At 37.1% G+C, this 20,731-nt stretch overlaps 1 protein-coding gene across 6 annotated transcripts in view; it reads left to right on the top strand.

Moving 5' to 3' along the window:
* Positions 1 to 20,731, top strand: part of nfic (nuclear factor I/C) — a 118,077-nt gene that overhangs the window by 72,268 nt on the left and 25,078 nt on the right. For all 6 annotated transcript variants that reach the window (XM_067413941.1, XM_067413940.1, XM_067413943.1 and 3 more), the window contains exons 3-6: positions 10,250 to 10,321; positions 13,197 to 13,271; positions 16,660 to 16,783; positions 18,214 to 18,338. In XM_067413941.1, coding sequence (XP_067270042.1) covers positions 10,250 to 10,321; positions 13,197 to 13,271; positions 16,660 to 16,783; positions 18,214 to 18,338 — 396 coding nt within the window. The remainder of the gene's footprint in view (positions 1 to 10,249; positions 10,322 to 13,196; positions 13,272 to 16,659; positions 16,784 to 18,213; positions 18,339 to 20,731) is intronic.

Here is a 20,731-nt window from a genome sequence, read left to right as displayed (position 1 = left end):
TCAACTTTGCGGCATCGGCCCTGTTCTCCTTACCTCAGCAACTTCAGAGAGAGATTTAAGAGAAGACATTCCCCCTCTCTCCTCTTCTTTTTATCCCTCTCTCACTCTTGTACAGTCTTTCTCAGAGTGCTGCGTGCAGGTTCCAGAATTGACACTCGCCAAGCACCAAATGCAAGTTTAAATGGGCTTTAGCGAGTAAATAAAATTGAGTTACTCTCCAGTTGGCCGATAACTTGATTACAAACTGCAACATTTAAATCGAATTGTAAGAATGATAGTCCGACCCTCACTGCAATTACAGACATACAAAGCTTCTTATAAAGAAAACATCTGGTCTGACTTGGGCCTCGGTGGTCAAACTTAAATTAAATCAATTATTAAATAAGATTAGCTAAATAAAAATACTATACAAATTGTCCAATATCTAATTCAGCGGCATGTTTTCTCCAAATATTTCCTCTCAGCTGTGAGATTCCATATTTCTGCCATATCAGTAGTGCTTGTTGACACCTGGTGGTCTTGAAAAACAAAACCTGCTGTTGCATTTCCTTTCTGTTTTACCCTGGCGCTTGTCCATCTAGAGAGTCTGTAATGAATTTAGATGAACACTGATATTCGTAAGATATTCAGATAACCCATTAAAACTTTCCCAGTGGATTCATATCCATGCTGGCCGGGGGGCCGGTGCAGTCTGCCAGACTGCTAAATGCTTCAAGAGACCCTTCCCTATCAGGCCGACGTTCTCATTTGTTTCTTCTCTAGATGTTAAAGACTTATTGGACGGCTGTGATGGCAATGGTCAGGATCAATAACTCTTACCCTGACAGCTCTCATGGAGACAGAAAGATATGCAGACAGAACCAAACAGAAAAGAGAGAGAGTTTTATAGAGATATGCATTCACTGTGTTTGTTCTTCAGCAGAAAACAGATCAGCAATGAAATCAGAGCTTTGGAACTGATCAGCAGTGCTGAAAAGATAGACTGAGAATGATACATGAAATGTAGGAGAGAAATGATCAGATTAACAGGCCATGATGTCTGAGACACATTCATCGATTGGGCTGTGTTACATTATGTTGTATTGCATTATCTTTAGGGATGCACAATATGTACTATATAGTTTTTTTTTATTCATACTGGATATTTAATTCTGTCCTCTATTTTTATATTTACATTACATTAGCAATCATCTAACACACACTTAAAATGATTTAAATTTTTTTTTTGCTGGCTAGCTTTGTATTATTAGAATATCATAGTATATAGAAATTAACAATATGTGCTCATTTTCCATGTTACCAGCACCCAGATATCCAATTTGTTTGTCAGCAAAAGCCTGCTGGATGATGAAAAAAAACAATATTTTGTAAAAAAAACCTTGTGAATCCTTGATCATGGATCTTCTAAATTGAGCCCAGTGCATTCTGGGTGATGAAGTTTTCCTACCTTTTTGAGAGACTGCTCACTCCAGAGCCAGTGGGTGAAGCTTGACATCCAGGTCCTCTCTGGACCTAATTGGTGGAGCTAGAAATGTCCAACCTTAGCCATTACCCTATACTTAGACCTACTTATTTTAAGCTTCACCCCTTATATCCACAGAGATGGAGCTGGGCTAGGTCAAGCTCCAACCATTTGGCTCTGCAGTGAGCATCACTTGACATTTTTGGCAAAATAAATGTTTTTCTTTAAAACAACTGTATGTAAGAAATGTATTTCAATGAATCATAAAAGGGCCCTGATATGTCACTAGACATTAAGAAATCATGTTAATTTCAAATACTTATATCACTGACAACTGTTATGGTTGGCTCCAGCAGGAAGGGCCAGACAGGAACAGGTATGTCTCAAAAGGAAGTATTTAATGAATAATACTTGGAAGAGCATACAGGGCTAAAACTCAATGTAAAACAAGGAGACACTCAGGTAGTATAATGGGTGATATAACGGTGATCAGACCAAGACAGTGAACAAGAGGAACTTAAATACAAACACTGATGACTAGGATAATGAGGGGAACAGGTGACACAGATGACTAAACACAGCTGAGTTGAACTAGACTAATTAGGGTAACTATGACAACAGAAAAGTAGAGGGAAACAGAAAAAAGGAAGGTGACAACTCAAACCAGGAAGTGCAGGGGCAAAAACACAACAGAAACAGACCAGATATGTAACATAAACAGTAGTCTGGCCAGGATATTGTCATTTAAAAGTTGTTGTTGCAGCCCTCAACTGATGTTGATGTTGTCATGTTGTGTTTTGGCCTGAAGCTCCGCCCTCCACCTATCTTCCAATCACAAAGTCACTAGTGTTTCGGCATACAGGTTGCCAGCTCTGCTCTAGTTACCACAGCTGCAGCTATAAGCGTTTCTGCTTGATCCTGCAGCCGATCTGGCAACCTCGAGTCGGGGGGAGGGGGAGAGGGGATAGTGATTGCAGTACCAGTATTGGTCACAATCTTACATACACTTCCTTTAAGTCATGTAGCACCAATTTATGCTTTACTGCATAGTAAGCCGGGTTTTATTAAAAGACCATCTTGGGAAGTGGTGAAAAGTGGAGTGGCTTCAACAACACTGTTAAATATAATCTTTAGCAAATCTCAAAATGAATATCCATTTGTTTGTACTGTTCTTTAAAATGTTGTGATGCCTAAAATGTTTTTTATTTTTTTTTTTCAGTTTTTTAGACAAAATAATATCGTATTAGACAAAATAGTAATATTATCGCATCCCTATTTATGCTGTGTTTAATTGTGTTAACTCTTAACTCCATTTGGACTGAGCCGTGAGCAGGGAGTTTAAAAGCCCAGAATTTGCAGTATGGCTACATTTTGGTTATCTACTTTTAAGCACAAAACAAAATGTCCCGTATTTTGAGGAAATTAAAAGTGTTCTCTGCCATTACTAAGATGTTTTGAGTGGTTGCTAGGGTGTTATAATTGGTTGCTAGGGTCTTTTAATGGCTCATTCCCACCAAGCGGTTCAGCCTGTTCAGTAAAGTTCTGTACGGTATGCAATGTTTCCATTGTCAGAAATTTTTTATTGATATCCTAATTACGAACCATAGTGTACCACGTTTTTGGCACCCTTCCGTTGGGGTTCATAGAACATTAGTCCGGTACTAAAGAGTGAAGCTAGACAGAACATTGATTGGTTGACAGAGAATTGTCACTTGCACATGCTTATTTGACTTTGTTATTCCTTGCAGCCTGCAGCCTTGGCTCAAACAAAGCTTGTCTTTTTGTGACAAACAGCCACATGATGAGAAGCAAGAGCAAGATCTGCTGTATGTCCTCCACTGTTGTTTACTGTGTTGCTTTCTTCTCCGTGCGAGATCGTCGCTGGTCGCTAAACCACGCCTATCATAAGGGCACTGTTGGTGGTACGCAAGCCGGATCGAGGTTTACAGTGTCGAAATGTGCTGTACTGTAGTGTACTGAACCGTACCACTTAGTGGTAACGATCCATAAGTTGCTCCTTATTGGCCTAAGCTAAAAGAGCAAACCCACAGGTCAAGCTCCTTTTTCATAAAGAATCCAAACTATTTATTTTGCCGTTTTAACATCCACTAGTGGAAAATCCTAAGTCTGATCATTTAGCTCTCCTCAATAAGTTTAATACTTTGCTTGTCTTGACAACTGCCACCATGAGAGTATTCCAGGATGCTGTGTGGTTTATACAAGATTCATAAGTGCTGTTTGTGGCTCTGAACGACTCTGTTTCATAATAACCTCGACAGTTGCAGTGTAAAGGAACGGCTTATTGTTTCAGTATTTCAGCAGACTGAATGCACTCCAATCCAGTGAAATAGCACCTCTTCCTCTCAAAGTGATGAAGAACGCTGGGGTGGTATGACAAAGGTTGTCGCCTTCAATCTGCTCAGCTAAAGCTGGAATTGAAACGGTATAAGCTGCTTCGGAAAATGATTTTGCCCAAACCCACACACATAGACGGATATAAACACTGCGATAAACTACTGTTAACTTAACGGAGTTAAACAGTCAAGCTGTCCTTTTGAAAAAGCTCCCAGCTGTGCTACATGAGACAAACAGTAAAGCTATTTAAGGGTCAGTTTCTTTTTATATGAATAACTATCACATGATTTTATTTATGTTGCAATCAGAGCAGTATTTATCTGATCGGCAAACAATGAGGATTAAGAGTGACTGCATTAAACCTGCAGAGGACTTAAAGGAATTAATTCAACATTTAAAATAATTAATTAAAATAAATGGATTCTTTCAAATTAATTAAACATCAAAACACTGCTTGAGACAGGGAACAGTTTAGGAGAGAACATTTGAGCATTGCAAATATATTTCTGCCTTATATGCTACTGTTCAAAAGTTTGGGATCTGTATGATTTTTTAAAAACATTTTTGAAAGAAGTGTCATTTGCTCACCATGGCTGCATGTTAAAAATACAGTAACAAACTAATCATGTCAAATATCATTACATTTCAAAATAAATGTTTTCTATTTTTATACATTGTAACATTTTTATTCCTGTGATGGCACCACTGAATTTTCATCAGTTATTACTCTAGTCTTAAGTGTCAAATGATCTTTTAGATATCATTTTAATATGTGGAGCTGGTGCTTAAAAAACATTTCTTATTATTGTCAGTGTTGAAAACAGTTGCTCTGCTTAATATTTTGTTAGTTGAAACCGATACATTTGATGAATAGAAAGTTTAAAGACCAGCGTTTATTTGAATTAGAAACATTCTGTAACATTATAGATGTTATGACTATCACTGTTGCTGAAGAAATGATTGATTTAAAAACAAAAACAAAAAAAACATAAACTTTCAAATTTGTATTTTACTCAATACATTTTAAAGTTGAAGGGACAATGGCATTTTAAATGTTTGTTTAAACTTTACAGCATGTTTTTCACCCCACAAAAATTAGAACAAGATGACACAGTAATTTGCAGACCCCGTGATGACCCCTAATTATCTAGCAGATGACGTATTTTGAGGATTTGAAAAGTGTTGAGTTTCTGTGTGTCAGTGTGCAGGATTTCTTGAGGAACATTCTGAACTCAGCTGCAAACTATGTTTATTTTCTTCTGGGTCTGAAAGAGTGAAAGTTTGCTCACTCTTCCTGCCATGACTAACTGTGTAATACCTCAAGTTGTTATTTAGCTGTTAGTCACTCTAATGGCTGAGGCAGTGCACAGGAATGTCTTTCACGTAAGGTCACTTCCACAGCTCAAACTTTCTCTCTGACTTTCGCTCTCTGCCCACTCCAACTTTCTAAATCTTCAGAGTCCCTGCCAACCATTTAGCACTGCGGCCATTTGCCTCTCTGTCTCTCTGTCTGTCTCCCTCTCTGTCTGTCTCCCTTCTGCCCTGAACGGAGTGAGTTGGCACATGCATGGGCAAGCTGGCACTCTTCAGTACTGTTACTTATACTTTGTTCTTGCTTGAGAAAAAGAGGGAGGGAAAGAGTGAGAGTGAGAGATAGAGAGCGGGAGAAAGCAGAAAGAGTGATCTAAAATGGCTGCCAACGACAAACCTCCTCTCTGCTCATGAAATGTCTGCCAAAAAGAAAAAAAAAACTTAAATGGCTGTGTCGATGACTGATTCCTGGCTTGAAATGTAGCTTGCATGAAAAGAAATAGCAACAACTTTCACTAGAAGCAACCTCACTTTTACTACAGTGACAGTTTTAGTATGGAAAACACACACAAGGACAAAAAGTTCTTAAGCTAGGGGCCATTAAATCATCAAGATGCTAAAGATATTACACAAAGTCAGAAGCTAGAGGCAAAAATGGTTTTTGGTTTTGTTGAAGGAGAAGGAAGCAGTCCCCTTGATAGGTCAGAGAATATTTCTTGGGTTACTAATCGACTAGACTAACATGTGTTCGGATCACTCTTTGGGTTGTAGTCCAACTAAAGAAAGCTACTCTTGCGTTTCAGAGTTTGAGAAATGGCTTTACAAAATGGCGCGCTTGAGAGAAAATGGACGCTGTTCAAGCACATTTTATTGCATCATGTTTTCCACCTGCATTTCTACTTTTTTTGTTTTGCATATCTTGTTTTATTTTGTGAATGTTACCTGCATTTTCCCCCTTCGATTTGAATGGAAAATAGGTTTTATGATTGGATTAGGTTTTTTTTTTTTGGTCATTATTGTACCACTTTTTGAGAAATCACCTTACGAAATGGCAAACACTCCATGCACTACAAATAATATGGCCGTTGTTCAAGCAGATCGTTTTGGATCATATTTTCCATCTGCATTTCTACTTTTTCTTGTGTTGGAAATAAAATACGAAGCTCTCTTTTGGGTGTAGAAGTACTTCCACTCTTATTTACATTTTATGTTTTGTTCTTCAGCTTCCCGGGCTTTTTTGGACACTGAGATGTGTCAGAGCCTCGCGGTGCCAGTATCTCCCTCAAACTGACACTTTTATTTTTCCTTCCCTCCGATTCTCCTTGCCAGTGATTCGGTCTGAGGGCTGCCTGCCTAGAAACCGCCACAGCTTTTTTGGCAGGAGTGTATAGGACTCTGAAGACAGTCATGGAGGAGAAAAGCAGAGAGAGAGAGAGAGAGAACTGGAGCGTGTCCCTCTTTGTAGCTGGCAGCACTAATCATCCTGGCCTGCGAAGAATCGCAGCGATGACAGACACATTTGTTTATGTTTTTGTGTTTTTGTGTGTTTTTTTTTTTTTTAATTTGCCGCACTTTTAAACATTGCTCGTCTCCTCTAGAACAAACTCCAGACCTCTCAGCATCCATCTGTCTCCTACTGTTTAAGGCCTCTCCAATTTTTCATAATCAAAACATTGAGCATTATGGCCTGGGTCCAACCGCTTCCTTTGGAATGTCATTGAACTTCTGAAGATTTGTTGGGTTTATAATTCTTTTTTTCCCCCCAGAGCATGTGTATTTTACTTACAACAACATAATTAGGCTGCACTTTGCACATATATGTTAAGAAAACATTTCATATGTTGTGGCAGGGGAAAATTACGCTGGAATAATTATTTAAAAGGGAGGATTGACGACTAGTCTTAAAGTGATCTTAAAGTCAACATAAAATCCAAATTGACTATATTTATTTTCATAATGCACATTCCTGTTCTTATTGTGATTTATTCAGGGGTGCGTCTTATTCCAAAGGCAAAAAAAAATACTTTGCCTTCGCAATTGTTTATCATTATGTAATGACTTTCTTTTCCTCTGAAATGACTTTTCTTTTCTGGTGAAATCACCTAGATTATTTGAGCTATTGTGTAATGTTAATCAATAGCTAAATTTACCAAAAAACAATTTGTCTTTGGCTTCATTTTGGTAAGCAACGCTCACTTCTTGTGATCCATTTCATTTTGTTTTGATGAATTTCCAGTTTCACTTGGAATTTGTCACGTTTTGAAAGTGAAATGGGGTTGCAAACACAAATTCACATGGACTTTCATTGTATTACCTACAAAAAAAAAATAGAAATAAGAAATTTGCTCCAGAATCGCTGTTGTGTTTCTGCTGCCTGTGTGTTTTCACGCTTCTTGAGCGGTAGTTTGCGGCCGGCCTCCGAGTCCTGCAGGCCAAAGTGTGTGAGAGTCGTAATGAAGCGTTGCATTTAGACGTGTGCAGCCGGTCGGACTCTCCTCGACTTTGAACTGGCAGTGGCGTGCCGCCCATCTGATAGGGAAGCACTCTTATTTATTTATCCAGCTTGAGCTTTTTTACTGGCTTTTCTTTGAACGCCTGCCAGAGTCCTTGCGGTAACCCCTCCATTCTTTCATTCCCTATTCAGAAAATCCTCTGTCGCTTCTTGACTCGAATTCGTTTTATGTGTTTATCTGCGTTTTCCCTCACATCCGTGTGGCAAAGAGCTGGAACGCTCACAAATGGGAAGGTTTTATGGTTGGATTAGGTTGTTTTGTCATTATTGTGTTGCTTCAATGAGTTTACACTTTGGCAATACAATCCCCATGCTCTGCCAGTGAAGAGGGTTCAACGAGATTACGCTCGGCCTTGCCAAACAAGTTGAAAAGAAAGAGAATATTTGAATGGTTTCGGAGCACTTTGATACGGTGTGTTTCTCATTTACAAGGCTTATGAGCCATTTGGCCGAGCCTCAGTTCGTTGTGGTATCAGAGCGCACGGCTGTATCAGTAACCAATGAGTGATTTATATAAAACATACAGCGTTCACTTTCTCTACTGTTTATACAGAAACATGTTCTTATGTCGGATTACAAAAGCTATCGCTGACATGATCAACCACATGCCAACATGTCAGAGGTTTCTGTTCGTTGAACATATACTTGAATTTGGAAGACTAGGCCTATATTGTAATGCTGCTGCAGTTTGCTTCCAGTATGTTTGCCATTTATCAAACTACAGCATGTATAGAATCAGAGAAATTGTTCAACTGTTTATTGTTTGTTTTTTGCATTTATTTAGAGTTTTATTTGCCCTGCCAAGATTTGCCAAAAATCTAATTATTGTAATATATTTTTATGTGGCAGACAAATATTTATATTTATTAGGGATGCACCGAATTTTCGGTCAAAAATGGCCCAAAAGCGCATTTTCGATTTTCGGTTTACGAAAGACATTTATCACCGAAACAATACGGCCGAAATGTTGTGATGATGCAAACAGAAACCACGACCTGCACGTGCTTGTCTAAAGCAACATCTGCGGTGTGGACGTGTGTGGTTCATCTCACATCTGACGACGCATCTATAATATAGGTTGTAACTTGAAAAAAATGCTTTGTTTATGTTTCTGTCGATGGATGCACGTACTGGCTCCTCAGTGATACACTACAACAACAGCGAATAATAAAAGACAAACGGGCAAAACGGTCTCTCTTTGTAAACTTTGTTCAATGCATGAGAGTGCTGCCATGTGTTCGAATATGTCGTTTTCTCCGTCATCACTCGGGTGTAGAGCCAGAAGACGCGAATGAGAACTCATCCGAGAGCGCGCACTCGTGCCGCAAATACACGCTGTTCTCTTTCAAGTTTTGCGCGTAAACAGACAAACTTAGTATGTCAACATGTTCATCTTGATGAGTATCCTAGACGACATAGTCTGTATATGTCTTTAGAGAACTTTGTACAGTCGAGAAAGAGGTCACATAACCGTGGATTAGGTCTTAAAGGGGCAGTAGCCTTTACTGCTGTTTGTTTAATGTCAAACAAAAGATAAGGACATCACTCACTGCTCTTGATTGAATAGCTTTTGTAAGTTTAATAAGGATTAATCTTTAATTTAAACAGTTAAATATGCAGTTATTTTACATTTGATTACTTTATTGAATTTATGTACCTTTCTGCAGGCCAGTATTAAATTATTATTTAATATACACATGAGTGAGGTCAAGTTAAACATTTTAGTTTGAATTTTATTTTATACTGTGCATTGTTGCCATGTGCTAAATAAATGTATGCATCATTTATAATTGATTTATTATTCGAAACTTTAATATAAATTTATGCAATTGCAATGCCTTGATTTTTAGTAAAGTTACACAAGTACAAAAAGCATTTTTAGTAAAGCCATAAATGCAATGGTTACTATTGGTTACAATTACTAATAATTGGCATAATTTCTTTCGGTGTTTCGGTTTTCAGTTTTCGGACTTGGTTTCCTCTTTTTCGGTTTTCAATTTTTATTTCAGTGCATCCCTAATATTTATAGTTATATATTTTATTATATTTATATTTTTGTTTTATATATGGATGAAACATATTTTTTAATAATGTATACATTTACATTTTTGATAATTATATTTTTTTATCTTTTTATTTATTGCACATTTTCAAGACACAAATAGTGCAAAATTATGTGTTTTAAAATGTACAGTTTATTTCCCATGAAAATAACATGTACATCATATCAATATTTACCTTGAGAACAACAGCCTTTGGCATCCTGTCAAGTTACTTTTAGACAAAAATTATGAATTGATGCCAGTTACTTGACCTGAATATGTACAATATTTTCAATGTTTTTTAATATAAATTAGGCCAACTCATTCACTATCACTGTTCGGTACATCACAGAAAACCAAATGTTGGTGATTGCAATAGAGCGTTATTGTACAATAAGCTGGACATTGACCTCAACTTTTCAGACTCCTTCATCTTTATATAGGGTGAATTCAGGGTGAATGGGACGCTTTTTCCAAGTCATCTCTTTGGATCCTGAATTCACCCCACTGCATCTATTAAGAGATTATGCTGGGACTAATGTCTTTCTATCTTTTGTTCTTTCTCAGAGGCTGAACAGAGCAGTAGTCCTCGTACAGGCATTGGTTCAGATCAAGAGGACAGTCGAGCAGCCACCATGGGTAAGAGAGCACATGTACACACACACACACACACACACACACACACACACACACATTCACTCAATGTGTACGGGAATAAACGCGGTATGCTGTGTGCTGCATCATACAGAGCGGTGCAGTCCTATAAGCGTCCTCTCCTGCACTATACAAACATCCTGTTTACACAACGCAACCTACATGCACAGCTTCAAACCCATACCCACACACTCAACCTCTCTCTCTCTCTTTCTCTCTCTCTCTCTCCCTCTCTCTCTCTCTCTCTCTCTCTCTCGATCTATCTCTGCCCAGTTCATGCCACACTCCTACCCACATTCCCCTGTTTCAACAGAACTAGCCTGAAAGGCCAGCAGTTATGTGGTGGATAAAAGTCTAGCTCTGTTTAGGGAAATGCTAGATGAATGGTATGTGATTTAAGATTGGGTCGTGATTCTCAAATTCAGACCTGCTTATAATCCTGTGGTATTATTATGGCACTGATGGGATGGATGAGCTACTATTTCAAGTTAGTCAACGTAATTGAGTTAAATATGATATTTTATACCAATTATTTTGTGGTTGTTGTAAAGTGATTACGATAATATACATTACTGTTCAAAAGGTTGTGGGCAGTAAGATATTATTGAAAGAAATTAATTATTTTATTCAGAAAAAAAAAGATTTCTGCCTTCAAATAAATGCTGTTGTTTTAAAAAAAAAAAATCTATTCATCAAAGAATCCTGATAAAAAAAAAAACATATTTTTAATTTCTGCCATTTTTTTCCGCTACTGTTTTCAACATGAATAATAATAAGAAATGTTTAAATGTAATAAAATAAGCACCAAATCAGCATCTTAGAATGATTTCTAAAATATCATGTGAAGACTGGAGTAATGGCTGCTGAAAGTTCACATAAATTACTTTTTAAAATGTATTAACATAAGCCAAGTTTCCGTCCTCTTTTCACACTGTTTTCTTATCGACAAAGTTAATATCCATAAAAAACTGTCACTGTTACTTTTACTGTTAAAATGGTGTGTGTAATGATGCCATCCTTAAAAAAACGCGTTTCCATACATAATTTCACTTACATTGAAAATTATATCTTTGCATCCCAAATAATTGAGTAATGAGACAATTGACTGCTTAATATTTTCACAAATAATAGGCCTATTACGAAATATTAATCAGAAGATGAGGCGAAGTGGGACAGCTCGTCTGACAGGACTGCGTGTAACTGCATTTATGAGTATGAGTTTTTACACAGGACAGCTCATTTGTCCTGTCATCCATAAAAAAGTTTGGTACAGTAAAATGTTTCTTAAAAGTCATATAGCAACAATCTTTAACGTAAGCCTTTAACGTCAAGCCAGTCGTAGATTGATGTGGCGGAGAAGAACGCACGTATTCAAATCATTCAAGCCAAACAAAGTTGTTATTTCTATATTTAGGGTTCAGTAACCTCAAATTGATAAATACATTTTTTTTAAATCAATTCGCTGCCAATTTTATATGTGTATTAACATATATTAATTTTTTTAATGGTCTATACAGCTGCCGTCTTAACAATTCTAAAATTAATTTCGAGTGTTTGGATTCAACCCACTTTATGATTTTTTTATTTGTTTGAGATAAAATTATATTACATATTAATAAATTGTATTTATAAAACTATTTTATTAACAAGTGTCATGTTTGTGATTTTCATTTGTCAAGCAGCCAGATCCTGCCCATGAAATTATAATTTAATTATAAATTATTGATACAATTTATTTATTCAGATACAAAAGTAACGTGTATTTTATCTTTATTTTTGTCAGTATTTTTAACTCAGCCATGCTTCTTTTGATAGTCACCCCTTTTTTTGACGAGCTGCAGAGATTTTCATGGCACTATATTTTCCAAATTCATTTTGAAACAACTTTATTATATATTATTAAATTGTATAAAATATTAATACAATTTATTAACAAGTGCCATGTTGTTTTGTACTTTGATCAATGCTTGATTAAGCAATATTCCGAAACAAGTGCAGTTAGCTATTATTTTTCTGATTAACTTCTATTAGATTGTAAAAAACAGACAAAAATACAAAAATAAGAATGAATGATGTTTGCAAAGTTACGTCTTAATTCTTAGCAATAGTAATAAAATAATTTGTATATAATGTAATAATATGAATATAATATATTTAATGCGACTTTAAACAGAGAAACAGTGCTTTAACGGGAGCAACGCCATAAACAATGGTGCTGTGCATTGTAATTCTGTCATGTGACACCACATTTATTTGTGTTAAATCCCTTTTTCTCATCTCCAAACAAGTTTTTCAGCGACATTTGAAGTAGTGAATTGATACGCTAAAGTAAAACTGAAAAAGTTTGTTGACATTTGCAAAAAAATGATCGATAACTGCCATTTCCATCAGCTATATTGTAAAAATCTCTGGATAGAAACGTGTCTATTGACAACATTTATTTTAAATTGTGAAAATATTTATTTATATTACTGTTTATAGTATGTTTTGACCAAATAAATGCAGCCTTGGTTGAGCATAAGAGACTTCTTTCAAAAATAAAAATAAAAATCTCACCGACCCTAATCTTTTGAACGGTGGTGTATGTTTTTATGCATTTCTGAACTCCAACCCCCTCAATGCAGATCATTCTGATTACATTTTAGTAAGCTTTGCCTATAATTCACTACAGCCAGTGTGTAATGGCTGAACAGATTCGGCTTATGTAAAACACTGGCATTCATTCATTTAGATGCTTTTATCCAAAGTGACTTAGAAATGAAAACTAAATTACATTTCTTTGTGCTTGAGATGCCGGTGATATCCTTGTGTTGGAAAGCACTGCGCCATCATTTATTCCATGTTTTCTTTTGTTTAACAGATGCCCCAGAGTTTCAAGAGAGCTTCATAACTTCAGGCGTCTTCAGTGTAACAGAACTGGTGCAAGTATCAAGAAGTGAGATGCTTTTGTACATTTGTATAATGCACTTAAAGAGATAGTTCCCCCAGAAATGTAAAAATTCGGTCATCATTTAATCACCATTTATGCCATTCAGCTTTTAGAATTTTAGTTTTTGGGTGAACTGTCTGCTCAAAAAGTATTTTTTTATAGCCTAATCCATTTCAGTGAATCAGTTTCTTCAAGTTCCTTGTCTTTTTTCTTAGCTTCGCATGTCAACCGTCCCCTTCCACCTCCCACGCAGCCCGTGTTCACATATTAGACACAATCGTCAATTTCACAGCCGTTTCATGTCAGGTTTGACAGTTCCTCATTAGAAGGGAAGGAATCCCGCCAGTCTGTCCAACGTAATTGATTTCTGTTTAGCTGAAATTATTTCTTTTTCCCAGTTGTCTGGTAGTCAGATAAGAAAGATCATTGTGTATCGCGCCTGTGCAATCACAGTGTTTTACAAGTTTTATACAAACTCATAGATTGAGCATGCATGTTAAGAGACCGAGATGAATGAAATGTCTTTTTGTACATAATGCAGTTTTATTAGCATTAACCAACATGCTCAAACCAGGTCTAAATTACTTTTACACAACTTTTGATATACGTATTTATAGGCTGTAGGTCACTGTCATACCTGCTGGAACAACAAGCCCATTGTTCCTACATTGTATTTACATACAACACATTCAGACATAACTGAACACACATAATACAGCCTGTCCATTAAGCTTGAGCTATTACTGTTTAATTGAACATACACAGAGTAATGGAATGATATTAGGAAAGAGTTCAGCTCAGGTAAGAGCAGACATGCAGTGGCACAGATTCGTAAACCTCGAGTTGGTTTAAACATGAATGTGTGAGATTACTCCCACCTAACTCAAGTATTTAACAAGCCGTGCTGCAAAACTCTAGTTTACTGCACACTAGATAACAATCACCAGTGTTGAACATGTCAATAAAGAGTCAGGGCTCATCCTCAAATATTCCTCTCTGTGATGGTGGTGAGGGATTTATCAAGATCTACACTATTTACCTTCTAATGCAAATGTGGCATTACTTTGAAATTTACCTTGGAATTGAATGGTTACTTTTTCATTTACCACAATATTTTTATAAATGTACAGGCACATTTTACTGATTATTATCCATTAAATGACTAGATTAGAAGGTTAAAAAAATTCAAAAAATCTGTTGGACATTAAAAGTAGGCTACCACATGTTTTATATCTTTTTTTTTCTCCAAGGGTTTAGTTTTACATGTGCAAATAGCAGCAGAAACGGCACACTACACAAACAAGTTCATGAAAACAGACGGCAGAACCGCATTTGTTTTCTTTATTTTATTCAATCCAACTGATCTCGCAAACACCTTACGCACGCACGCACGCGCACACACTCACACACACACAAAGTTATACCATTGATAACTTTATATTTCAGCGAGTTCATCAAAATAAAACGTAGTCAACCAAACATAAAAGTTACACTGGTCCGCCCTTAATGGTCTGCTGTACAATCTGTGCCAGTCAGTGTGGCCACCACCTAACCAAACACATATTTTGGACACGTTCAAGGATGATGTTTTATGTGGATATTGGACCACAAAGCATTTTTTACATAATGAATAATAGTTTAGCAACCAAATGTTGGATTCCAAACGCTTGGATTTGTGCCAAATGAGAGTGGTAACCTACGTGAGCACAATGCCGTTTCAGTTCCACTTGAAATCAATTAATATTGGCTTGCCGTGTGTATGTTGTTTATAAGGAAACTGTGAATTTTGAGGGGCGATTGTTTTGAGCCAACACATTTATTAACGTATGATTATTCGTACAGTGGGAATGGCAGCCTACAAATGTTTCATGAATCACACGTGAACCCTGTCGTAAGATGATTTCGCCGTTAGTTTCTAAATGAGGCCCATTGAAAATAAACCAAAACAGAATATGCATGTCACAACCCCAGACTATTTTAAAGAACACCATCACATTGTATTATAGTGATAACATCCAAAAATGGTATCATGGCAATACCATGGTACCCTTTTTAGTTATTGTTATTTGCTTACCGTTCAAAGGTCAATTTACATACATTTTAATCATTTCTTTTTTGAAAGAAAGAAGTTTATATTTTTTGTTCAGCAAGGATGCATTAAATTGATCAAAAGTGACATTAAATACATTTATAATGTTATGCTATTTATATCTATCAGTGTTATACCAATAAGTGTATGACATCAAAGTACCGTGAGAACGATTAGAGAGCAGGCGGCTCTGGATGCTTTTTCATTTCGCAGTCATAAACTGATCTGTCGCATCCCTGCTTTAAGTTTAATACACCTAATAGGTTTTTCGAGCACCAAATCATATGATTAGAAGGATCATGGGACTGTAATGGCTGCTGAAAACTTAAAGGTCCCATTCTTCGTGTATTTTCAAAGCTTTGATTATGTTTACAGTGTGCAATATAAGATGAGTTCATGTTTCGCGTGTAAAAAAAACACAGTATTTTTCACACAATTTACTTATCTGTACAGCGCAGTTTCCTCTGCCCTAAAAACGGCCTGATGATTTCCTTGTTCTATGAAGTCCCTCCTTCAGAAACACGTAACGAGTTCTGATTGGGCCAGTGCTTCCCGTGTTGTGATTGGACAGCAACTTAGCGCACTTTGCCCGGAAAGGTCCTGCCTCTTACCATAACGGGGAGATGCAAGCGCTGAATGCGCGCTCTTCTCCACGTGGGAGAGCAACGAGACCACGCCCCCTTTTTTGCGTGTTCTTGTGGGCGGAGGGTTAGTCAACAAACGGCTCTAGTGACGTCATTACATCCCTGCACTTCCTGCTGTAGTCCAAAGCGGCCGTTCGCTGTAGGCTTTGAAAGGGAACTTCTGTTAAATAAAATATCTCGCTTGGCATTGAACTTTGAGCTTTATAATTTTACAGGTATTATTTATGGTCTAACAGCAACATTACACACTAACTAAAGTTTGAAAGATGGAAACGCGCAGAAAGGGACCTTTAACTTTCCTATAACAGGAATACATTAATATAATATATACAGCTCTGGAAAAAATTAAGAGACCACTTAACATGTTTTTTTTAATGTTAAGTGGTTTCCTTATTTTTTCCAGAGCTGTATATATTTTTAAACTCTTATTATATTTCACAATATTACTGTTTTACTGTGTTTTTGATTAAACAAATGCAGCCCTGGGCACTTTTACAGTTTTAGTAAACTTAAGAAATCTTACCAGCCCAAAACTTTTGAATGGTAGTGTACATGTTGAATGATATCGTACCTGTAGTGCCAATAAATCTTTTTGTATGTTTATATATTTTTTAACTTTTATATGATAGTAACCTCTGTATTTCTCTGTATGTGTGTGCAGCGCCGGTGGTGACAGGCACAGGGCCAAACTTCTCTCTCGGAGAACTGCAGGGGCATCTTGCTTACGACCTGAACCCTACGGGGGTGGGAATGAGGAGAACCCTACCCAGCACCTCCTCTAGTGGGTCAGTACTCATGTCTCCACCACACATCTGCCTGCAGCAGGCAGAAATCCTCTTGTCAAAGGCACTCTGTCCTTGAGCTACTTATGGCTGGTGATGAGATCTAATCTGTGTTTGTATGTGGTTTGAAAAAGAAAAGAAAAAGCACGAATATTAAGCCACATCTGTTTATTGCAATGCAAAATTGAATCACATTTAAATGAGGATTCCATCCATGTTCATCTTTGATGAAGTCATGACCATCCTCTGATTCAGTTCAGTGGTTCAGTCTGATGTTGATTAAGGAGTAAACCAGCTTTACCAGATTTGTCCACAGTTTTGCCACATGTGTTGTCACATTGTTCTGATCAACATCTGATTTATAATGGCCATTATGACCTTTAACCCTATAATCATGATTCTAAATGACTGTCCTTTTCATTTATAATTGAACACTTTTAATCAGGTATTATTTATGTATACTTTTAATTGTATTAATACATATTATAAAAAAAATTGTATTTATAAATGTTATAGTATTTTGTTTAACAAGTTCATGACAATAGTTGTTAGTTCATGGCTAAAAAGGCATAGAATAATATTATAGAATGAATATATTTGATGTTAAAATCTACTGGCATTGTTGTCATTGTAAAGTACATTTTGGCCTTCGTTATTTCATAACTCATTATCATTTTTTATATAACTTTCCCAACAGAGGCTACATTGTAGATGTTTGTACGCCAGCTGTTGTTTTTTGAGTTTTGTGGTCCTCCGTGTTGCCATGAATTCAACAGCCTGCAGCAGTTGCTTATTATTCCAAATCAGAACTAGTTTGGCCTATTTATCTGAACCAGGCTGGATCTATGGAGCATGTGAGATTTTGGGGCGGTTAGACAAGGCTTTGCGAGTTTTAAATGTACCTGTCAGCATCTCGCCATGATAAATTTTGGCTGTTAACTATTGCTATATTGGCTGAATTAGACAGAGGGAGCCCGAGGCATTTTTAGCTCAAGACACCAGTACACCACAGTGACGATAAGATTTGTCATGTGTGCGACAAGGCAAAAACCACCTCGGGCGATACACAAAGCTGAATAAAAACATCACATAACTACATCCTTACATGCACCTGGGAAAGATGAGTGAGTGTGAAAGGAACATGGCCCCTCACTCAGGTCTGCTGAGGGCATTTTCTTTGATTTATCTGCTTTTGGTTAGCCAAAGCCTCAGTCCTGATTAATGCGCTTATTTTCCATTAAATGCATCGCAAAGCTCAAACAAAAAGGGAATGCTGGCATTCTGCTCTTGTAGTCAAGTGCCTGGGAAAAGCAGGTCTGAGGGACATACATAAGGCACGTCCAGACAGAGCATGTGTGTCTGAAGGTTTGGCTATACAATGCTTTGCTCCATCACTCATTTTCTCTTCTCTTTCTCCTTTTTGTCTCACACAGAAGTAAGAGACACAAGTCAGGATCCATGGAGGATGATATAGACACCAGCCCAGGGGGCGAGTACTACACCTCTCCCAACTCCCCCGCCAGCAGTTCACGAAACTGGCCAGAGGAGATGGAAGGAGGTAAGCCTTGTGTTTGATCTTACAACACAGCATTTTAACATTTAAAATCTAAAATTATAAATGGAATTGAAAAGGTCAAATTGCTTTGATTTTATCAAAGGTATTCTCTATTACTCATTGGGCAACAAAAAGGCCATGAACTTATTAAAGGGACAATCCTTCTGGAGCAACCTGGGTTATGGCAAAATGGTGCTTGCTTATCGTGATTGTAGCAGCAACCTTTCAGTTCACTTGAGCCTTGACCCCTACACCACATCACCAGTAATATAGTTCCTCTTGTACATGAGGGTTTGCACGGCTTCAGCTTAAACTTCATAAGCATAGTTGTGGTCCTCAATTTTGAAGCACATTCAGATAGTGAATGACAAACATATCAGGTTTTCAACTGCAGTAGAGGAAGTCTAAAATCACAAGCTTAGGCTGGACTTGGATTTGAATTTCCTTAACGTAGTGCCAAATCCTAATTAATTCATGAACTCTCGTTTTTTGTGAAAGTCTGCAGAAAGCAGCACTGCACTATTCTGTACCTTGGAGCAGAATTTTTCTGAACTCAGTATTTGCTGTCTTTTTATACTGAGATCTAATGTATCACTGTAGTCAATTGTCTGACCTTTGACCCTTCGGTGGCCTACTCTGCAAAAATTATTTTTGCGCTATACTTTTGATTCCTTGGGATCCTCATGAAGCCCTTCTAGGTAAAGGGCTCATGACTAGAATAACTGGGTTGGCTGATTTACTGCTATGCTCATAATGCTAATTTGTGGTTTTCATTTCTGTTTTTGAGGAGTTTCGATTTATGTAGCAACATGGCAGACATACTGTACATTGGGACTACTGTAGCTCATGTGTGACAGTGCATACAAAAATCACGCTTGATGCTAAAGCATAACTAATGAATGGCATGTGAAGTGTGAAGGATCACTGCCTTTGATGTTATGAATAGCTGAGGGGTTTTGACAGCTATCAACCCATCATAAACACCCTTAAAAATCGTATAAATTATTTTTAGACAGCTGTTTTAATGCTGAAGCAGCTCGACTAATTTCAGATAAAGTAAGGCAAGCAGTAGATATAGAAACCATACTCTGGGTTTATGTAAGGGAAAGTTTCAATGAGCAATCTGTGTATGGGGAGTTCAGTTTGTGGGAACATAGAAGGATATGTGCGGTTCGTAGGTGCATATGCGATGTTGATGCTGTTTGTACTGAAATATATTTGATGTTGTACATCCTTGCTAAGTGTGCTTTTAAAAACATGTACAATTATTATTATGCTTTATAAGATATCTTGTTTTTGGACAAATTTTAAGGCTTGTATCTTTTGTAGAGAATCTGAACTCATAATGCATTGTGAAGAGCATATAAAAATAATTTAAAGGTTCTTAAACTCTGAGTCTGAAAAATAAATACAGCCTCACATTGTGTCAATTAAGCGTCTAAAACTTTTGTTCATCGTTTGGGTCAGGTTAAATTTTCGGTGTTTTTCGCATCCATGGCAAGCATTTTGAGAAGGGTTTCAATTCAGAGCCTCCGGATGATGAATACGATAAAAAACATACAGAAATTTCAGACTCAAAGTGTGCAAAGACCTTAAGATCACAGATTATTATAAATACACTACTGGTAACTGGTAAGTTTGAGGTCAGTAAGATTAAAAAAAAATGTTAGTCTCTTATTTTTTTGAAAAATTGTGTATTTAGTAATTTATTGCTATGATGGCAAAGCTGAATTTTCAGCAGACATTACTCCACTCTTCAGTGTCATATGATTTCTGGTGCTCGGGTGGTAAAACACTTTTTATGTTTGTGGGGTGCACTGTAACATGTGTTCATGCTTTGTTTAAAAACAATTCATTATTTTTCATATATTTGACCTTTATTCTACACTGCTCTGTCCCTCCTTGTAAAAACAGTCTGATGGTTTCCGGGTTCTATGAAGCCGGTCCCTCAAAAATACGCAATGGGCTCAGATTGGTTAGCTGGTCTAGTGTGTTGTGTTTCGCTAACCGCCTAGTGCACCGGTAGTTTGTATGTCACGTTCAACACAAAGGAAAACTGGTGCGAGGACTCAAGTGCAGAGAAATTATACTTTATTATAAAAATAAACATAAATACAAAACAAACACCCTCGAGGGGGCAAAACCCATAATAAACATAAATCAAAACTCAAAACATACCACAAAGAAGTCACGGGGGAAACGGGAGACGTAGACAGTACAACGATCCGAAAAAGACTGACAAACACAAGGAGCTTAAGAAAGGAAGAACACAAGAGGGAACAGGTGGGACAAATGAAACCAGTAATGAGAAAACAAGGGGGAGGGATCTAACAGAGACACGAGCACATGCTCAACATAACAAAACCCATATGTGCACACAAGACAGGACAGGCATG

Source organism: Pseudorasbora parva, chromosome 13 (genome assembly GCF_024679245.1).
Source record: "Pseudorasbora parva isolate DD20220531a chromosome 13, ASM2467924v1, whole genome shotgun sequence".
NCBI classification, from domain to species: domain Eukaryota; kingdom Metazoa; phylum Chordata; class Actinopteri; order Cypriniformes; family Gobionidae; genus Pseudorasbora; species Pseudorasbora parva.
This window is presented reverse-complemented; position numbering and strand designations above follow the sequence as displayed.